The sequence below is a fragment of the Eptatretus burgeri genome, chromosome 16 (assembly GCF_056783735.1).
Source record: "Eptatretus burgeri isolate ZD-2024b chromosome 16, Ebu_testis_v1, whole genome shotgun sequence".
Lineage (NCBI taxonomy): Eukaryota > Metazoa > Chordata > Myxini > Myxiniformes > Myxinidae > Eptatretus > Eptatretus burgeri.
The window spans coordinates 55,002,242-55,009,898 of NC_140976.1; the positions used below are offsets into that span (position 1 = coordinate 55,002,242).

General features: G+C 43.2%; 1 protein-coding gene across 3 annotated transcripts in view; it reads right to left on the reverse strand.

The window, feature by feature from the left end:
- LOC147011095 (uncharacterized) overlaps positions 1–7,654 on the reverse strand; it is a 41,540-nt gene extending 33,886 nt beyond the window's left edge. The window contains exons 1-2 of one of the 3 annotated variants that reach the window (XM_085859846.1): positions 4,352–7,653; positions 2,359–2,422 (exon numbers count right to left, since the gene is read on the reverse strand). In XM_085859846.1, coding sequence (XP_085715972.1) covers positions 2,359–2,422; positions 4,352–4,589 — 302 coding nt within the window. In that variant the 5' untranslated portion in view covers positions 4,590–7,653. Of the gene's footprint in view, positions 1–2,358; positions 2,423–4,351 lie in introns of all 3 variants that reach the window. The other 2 variants (XM_085859844.1, XM_085859845.1) reach the window with 2 other exon arrangements.
- Between the last annotated feature and the right edge of the window lie 3 nt (positions 7,655–7,657).

Sequence of the window (7,657 nt, forward strand, 5' to 3'; positions counted from 1 at the left end):
AGTTTACGAGTACAAGAAGATCAAACTTGTAGTATCGTGCAAGACACTGTGACAAATGCTGCATGTGTTGTAGGCATCATGAGCTAAGTATGTCTGGCAGGCTTCATGTGTTCAGAAGCAGGTAATTATCCCAGGAACACCGATCGAGCCAGTGCAAGTCTTCCTGTAGTGTGATACAGCTTGAGGGATCATAAGTCTCCAGGCCTTAGCATCATCAGGAAACAGACTTGAACGGCAGTCATTGACATTGGGCAAGTCATTTATGAACACTGGGAAGAGCACTGAGCCCACAACGGAACGCCACTGGAAATTGCTGCCCACGATGAGAACTCACTATTTGCTCTCATCCTGATCGAGCGATTGGTAAAATAACTCTATAAGCAATTGACTGCCAGTTATACCGTACCCGCATGGCTTGGCTATTATTCATAAATGGTTCACCAAGTTCACCCTTCCCAACCCTAAGGCATCAATCCCCTCCCCATACTCAAGCCTTCAACCCCCCCACCCCCACCACAAACCCCAAAGCCTCAACCCCCCCTTCCAAAACTGTCACATCTTTACTCTCATCCACCTCCCGCTCATAAAATCAGACGGGCATTCCCACGTCGAAACAGCAGAATATGCTATGCTTTCTGCTCCCTTATCATGTTATCACCAACTCCACATAAACTCATCAGTCACCCGTTCAACTCACAATTTGAAGAGGAAATAATCAGAAATAACAGCAAACCTGTGTAACCTCCACAGTAACAGCACTGCTTGAGAGAAAAGGTTCTAACGGGTAAATTCTCAAGGGTTCCTACGTTTGGTGGCCGTAGTGTAGAAATTGTGGGCAGAGTCAGATGAACTGTTCAATCAATGGGTGGAACTCGCAAGTATGCACACACGCACGGACGTACAGCTCCTTTTATAGTGCGGCAACTGGCTTAGGAAGGCCCAATTTCATAGAGATGTTGCCAATCACATAAACCCAATAACCGGTAAATGCTAAAGGTCACACCTACTACACACCTTTAGAAAGCGAAACGCTGTTTTGCGGTATGAAAGGTCATGTAAAGGTTGAATATACTTTCACAATACTTTTGGTATTCTCGTGTAGGTAAATAAAAGCCATTTGGTCACCTATTTACTTTCACACCTGTTGAAAAAAAAAGAAAACAATTCATGACTTTACCTGAGTTTTTTCGGGGTTCGATTGTGATTATGAACAGAACTTATCAGCCTGATCCTTATTAGACAGGCCATTGCATCATCGAGCTCGCCATTCCTTCCAAGGGGACCAGTCGACTTTAATACGGTGCCTCTTGTAAACAGTATGCCATTGTGTGACAGTACCAAAGCCAAATTCTAATTTCCTGCCTGAGCTAGGTGGCCACAACCCAGCATTTGATGCCTCTCCCTGTAATGTCACGAGACATGATGAAGACATCTGATCTGGTGACGTGCACACACCAACACTTGTTTAATCTCCTCACTCCTATCTGATGTACCAGACTGTCATACAGAGTTTTGGTTCTGCCATCGCAGTTTCTTGGCCTGTGGTCATGCTTGGCAGTTTGCCATCCCTCTCCCAGCAGCAGTTATTGGAGGAGTTTGGAATTTGTTCATGGTGCCGCTGATACCAAGCCGACTCTGCGCGAAGGACACGGTGGGACGTTTAACATCTACCAACTAATATTGGCAGACGGGATGCTAGTTTAATGTCCATCCGAGGGACGGCACACACATTGATGAATCACCCTGCCTCTGAAACACCAGTCTGGTCAGGTCAGGTATGGGAGCATGCAGCGGAGCAGCGCGTCACTCCGTCCACTTTCCACTCCAGGGACCTCCGTCTGGCCATCCCCCAAGCAGATGCCTGGCCCATCCCCATCTCCTTGAGATGCCGATGGCAGTTTATAACTGGGTCATGATTCAAACCCAGGCTCGGCAGTTTAGAGGTGAGTGTGCTTACCTCTGGGTCATCCTGTCAGCCCAACTTCCTCACTACACACCTCAAAATGCCCTTAGAATCAAAAACTTTTGGACAAGGAGCTTAAGAACTGCAAAAAAAAGTACATAGCATTCTGCACACCCCCAGCTTGCCAAATGTATGAACCAGAATCCATTCAATGCTATCCAATTTAGGACTGTGGTTGTGAAACAATGTGCCACAGAGTTATGAAAAATAGCACTGATGTTTTCACCACCTGCCTCATGATATCTAAAAGATTGATCGATTGGAGCAGACCAGTCAAGCAACTTCAATGCAATTTGAGTGAAATATCTATTTGTACAGATCTTAATATTATAAAAACAAAGATGGATAGACTGACGGACAAATACAAGCACATATCCTAAAGCTGTTTGTCTCACCGTTGGATGGGTGTTGGCTGGAATGTAAAGCAGCTGGAAAGCCAAAATGTACTGGCAGCAACTGCTGAGAGATTGGATAAGGGGGAGAGATTGGTATTGGCCAAAAACACAAAACAAAAGGTTATTACATACCTGTATACAAACCTGTTTAAGGCTAAAACTTTCAACTTGAGCAAACTTTTGCATCAACTTTCATAACTGTAATGTGGTGCATCGGTCTCATTACCTCCTCTTTGCAAATTTACCAGATTGAAACACGGGTTAAAGATAATGTGTTTATGAATTACCTGTGTTTCTGAGGTTGTTATTCTCGCCCCAAAGTGTGTGCGCGTGCGCGCGTGCGTCCATATATTTTTGCATTGAAAAAATATTTTTCTCCGCAACCGCTTGTCTGATCGATGCAAAACTTCAATAAACATAAGGGGGACTCCCCACTGAGAATATTTTATTGATAACTCTTGACATCATAGGCCACATGGTATGGCAGCCATGTTGGATTTAAGGAAAAAATAATATTTGGACATCATTTTCTCCGAAACCACTCAACGAAATTTTGTTTTGAAACTTAGCATACGTCTTTAACTCCCCACGGGGTATATAATTTGGTGATAATGATGATGTCATCAGTGTTCAAGACATTCTTGGTGGAAATGAAAATCTTTATCCGAAAAATCTGAAATTTCTTCTTTCTCATCGATGGCAGGATGTGAATGAAGAATTCATTTATGATGTTCATAATCCATAACGTGAAACTATGTGACAATAGCGTGCATGGATGATATGGGTATACGGACCATAATAGCAGTGGGTTATAATAGTAGAGTGTTCAGTTGATGATGGTATTTTGTTCAGAATGAATGCAAGAGGCGAGACTATGTGTTCTTCGAGTGCCATTCTGGTTTTTTTATTGCAAATATAAACACATATGTTAGCTAGCGCACACGCGCACACGCACACACACAGTTTTCAGTAGGGGGTGGGTGGGTATCCTATCCATCCATTGAGAGCATACTCCATGAAGAGCGTTGGTGCTGCTTAAGCAGTCTCCTTGGTTATTGGACACAATCCTGGATGGGTCACCACTCCAACACAGGATACGTTCTGGCACTCATTTTGCCAACCTCGGAAGGATGACAAGCAGAGTCAACCCCACCTGGTATTAATTCAACTGCTGAGAGGGATTTGAACTCAGGATCCGAGGATCCCAAGCCCACCGCCCTCACCATAAAGCCAACACCAGGCACGTATCCTATCGAAACACATATTTTCAAGTGTTTTTGTGTGTTTTTACATTAATCTTTCATGGCCGAACCTTAGCACCTGGAGGCCCCAACTTTTTGGCGTCGGTACTTCAGAATCTATGTAAAGTCATAAACTTCCACACATTGGCCTTGACATTCATTTTGAGGCCACCAAAAGGCTGCTATAAAGTGTATATTTGGATGCGGCGTTAAGCAGTCCTGCTACCGGTCCGCAGTGGAAAGGTAACCACCACGAGGCCAATAACCCCATAGCTTTTCAATATCCAACAAGTCGAGAAACCACCTCCGGGAAAAGCACACCTGGCCGGGTAGTGCCGAGTATCCCCTGCCCCCTTTCCCTCAGAGCAGCACCCGGTAGCCCCTGCTAGTCTATAATAAAGTATAAGCTTTATATATTTGATGAGGTGGATTGTGATTTTATTCTGTAAACAGGTAAAAAAGAAAAAAAATATGACCGATGAGTGATTAGAATGAGGTCATTATTTAACAATCTGTCTCAGACAGCAAATAAATGTTTAATACTTTTGTACAACAGTGTGTGTGTGTGTGTGAGTATGTATATATATATATATATATATATATATATATATATATATATATATATATATATATATATATATATATATATATACATACATATATATACAGGTCGAGTATCACATCTGGACCACCCAGGCCCAGTAAACAGCCCTGATAAAAGTAAGTTAAAACACAGTAGGAGCAAGCCTCACCTGTGCTATTGAGCGGAAACCCGATTGCAAGCAGCACACACCTGGACAGGTGAGCCTGGGAGTGAATCTCCACCAGCCTCACTTGACCCCGCCTATACCACGCCACGTTATACACATCGTTGCTCTTCGCCCACACATGCACAAAAATACTTTTCATGCTTCCTTTATCATTCCAAAGCAATTCTAAACAAGAACCTCCAAATTTACCAGAACTACCTAATCCTGCTTTGACATCCATGCAATTTCCTCCCACATAAGTACAATCTAGTGCAATGGCTTGGGCTTGTCCAACAACTCAAGTCTGGGCCTGAATGAGCCAACACCTGTTTTCCATTTTTCCCTCTCTGATATTTCCAGCGTGATCTTTAATATCGAATCTGGGGACATTTATTTATTACGTTCACAAAATATGGGGTATTTTGGCCCCATCACCCCATATGCAACAGACCAAACCACGGTGATGGAGGTCTATCCCCACAAGTGATGCGCAAGAGAAAGGTTTACAGTGCAATATAATCCAAGAATGAAAGACATAGATAGCCTCCTTGTCCATTTTTCTCAATCAACATCTACCAGCTGTTACTTGCTTTCATCATGACCCTTTGGAGGGTTTGGCTTGGTATATGGTATCATTCGAATGGAAAGGAAAACGGTATTATCCCTACGCATTGTTTTTTTAAAACCGGAATGGTGGGGGGATATTATAATCAGCTCCCTCTGTCTGTCCATCTGTCCATCACACTATCTCCTAAAGACCTAAAGGGTTCTGCAGAAATTCACCAAACTTGGTAATTATGATCACCACATGGCAAGAAGGTCACCTCACCCCCTGTAGTCTAGTAGATAGTAGAAAACTCGTGCAAATGATGATACAAGCATCAAATTTGGCACATTTGTTCTCCAGGGGATTCTAATCAAATCTGCCTGATTGGCCATTTGAAAATCCAAATTTTGAAAGATTTGAAAAAAAAAAAAAAACTTCAAAAAAGTCAAGATCACGAATCAATGTTGGATGCTGGCTGAGATTGGTGAATGTTTCAGAAACATCATCAAAGACGTTCCAAGTCTGCCATGCAGTTTTCTTCCCTTTACCGCGGAAGGCAGACACGACGTCACATCCAGTGAACGCATGGAAGTATGGGATCCCTCCAGCTTTCTCAGGCCCTATTGCAGAAACTACCTCATGGACTGGAATCCATCGTGCCTTGACTCCTTGGCCAAAGGCAATCCACATGTTCTCAAGACCTAGTTCCTGTAAGGATGGCAGTACAGATATTGCTGTGACTAGTACGTCCGTGTCATTAGCCTTCATGATAATGGACTTGCTACCATCCGTCGTTGCATCCCCGGCGTGTGCAAATATTCGAGTGTCAGCTTCTTCATGACAACATGGAGACACAGCATCCAGTGTCTTCCTTGTGTTGCTAATGGCATCTTCTCCTTTTGTGACAATGACTGTGCTCGTCGTCTGTGCTTCACACATCTTTTCCACAAGGAAGTGAAACAGCTCAGTCTTGTTGCTGTCATCTCGAAGAAAGCTTCTCCAGTTACTCGGGGTCTCACTGGTTCCTGTCACTCTTCTTCTGATTCCTTGCCACCTTTTCGACCTTGCCTCGGACTTCAGACTCGACTTCTTGTACACATCAAACACGACGTCCACCCTCTCGTTCCTGGCACCATCGGATTCCATCTTAGGGATGATGTCTTCTTCAGCAGTCATCAAATATCTTTGAAGTGCATGGAGGTAGGGCATTGATAAGTGCTGAGCCATCAATGATGACTGCATCTCCCCTTGGTTCTCTGTCTGGGATGTTCACTTGCGCTTCAAGAATTTCAGCCAGCTGTGACTTTAAATTTTTTTGAAGTTTTTTCTTTTTTTCAAATTTTTCAAAATTTGGATTTTCAAATGGCCAATCAGGCAGATTTGATTAGAATCCCCTGGAGAACAAATGTGCCAAATTTGATGCTTGTATCATCATTTGCACGATTCCTCTCAAAAATTGCTGTTATCTGCCCCACGACTGAGGCCCGAAGGCAGGATCAAAATATCAAAAAAATTAAATCACGGGCACATTTTAAAACGAAACTTTGAATATGCAATCAACAATGGGGGCCATTAGGGTTGAGATATGCAACGATTTTTTGGATTTTTCCCCAGGTTCATGCCCCAGTGAGTGGGGACTTAAGGTCACAGAGGTCAAAACAGAAGATATTTTAAACTCAAAATTTGACATTAGGTCATCGCTGGTGGAACATTTTGCCATCTTTCAACTTTGCTTTCTTACCTCCACCACCTTTGGTGGTCGAGGTTATATGCTTTCACCTCTGTCTGTTTGTTTGCCTGGAAGCAGGATATCTCAAAAAGTTATGGACGGATTGGGTGTTTGACAAAGACGAATTGGTTAGATTTTGGTGAATATCTGGATCTGTTTCCAGAAAACAATTAAAAATTTTCTGAAATGATTCCTCACCGTTGAGAGACAGAGCCAAAAACGATATTTCAAAAAATTGTGGATGTTTAATGACAAAACAAGGTGGAAGAGTTGGGTATGTGACAACAACAAGCTGATTCGATTTAGGTTCAGGTCCAGATTGAGATTCAGCCTTTCAGTGGGATGCAAAACATAAATTATTCAGCCAGGTGGCTCGGATTATATAAATAACTGACACCTCAAACACTCTTCAAGCCGAAGAAGCCTATTTGGTATGCATTGCTGTCTGCGCTATTGCTGATAATTCGCCAATCAGCGATGAAACCTGTCCGGTCGTTGAATGGGGTGTGCAGCATTGGGATTCTCATGTGTGTACTATGTGTGAATGTCTATAGCAGTGGAAGAACTCTGGGAGGGTTTGAAACAGCAAAGTGCTTACCTTGTGTAGGCCTTCTTGAGTTGCTTTATGCAGCTTCTTCGGCTGGAGGAGTGTGGGATGAGTCAATTATTTATATATTCCTAGCCACCTGGATTTAATTGATTAGGTGAGAGCTGATTGGCTATTCCCTCCACTCACAGGTGAGAGATGTGGGTGGGTCTTTCTTTATTATTTACATATTGACTGCCTTTGACATTTGCATATGGCACATGCTTGAGAGCCTCATTGGTATGTATTGCTGTCTGCCCTGTCACTGATGATTCCCCAATAAACGATGACACCGATCCGGCAGCTGAGGGGGTGTGTCGCATTGAGATTCTCTTGTGCGTACTTTGTGTGAATGTCTTAAGAGCTGGGGAGGAACTCTGAGAAGGGTTTGAAACAGCATAGCGTTTACCTTGTGTAGGCTTTCTTGGGTTGTTTTATGCAGCTTCT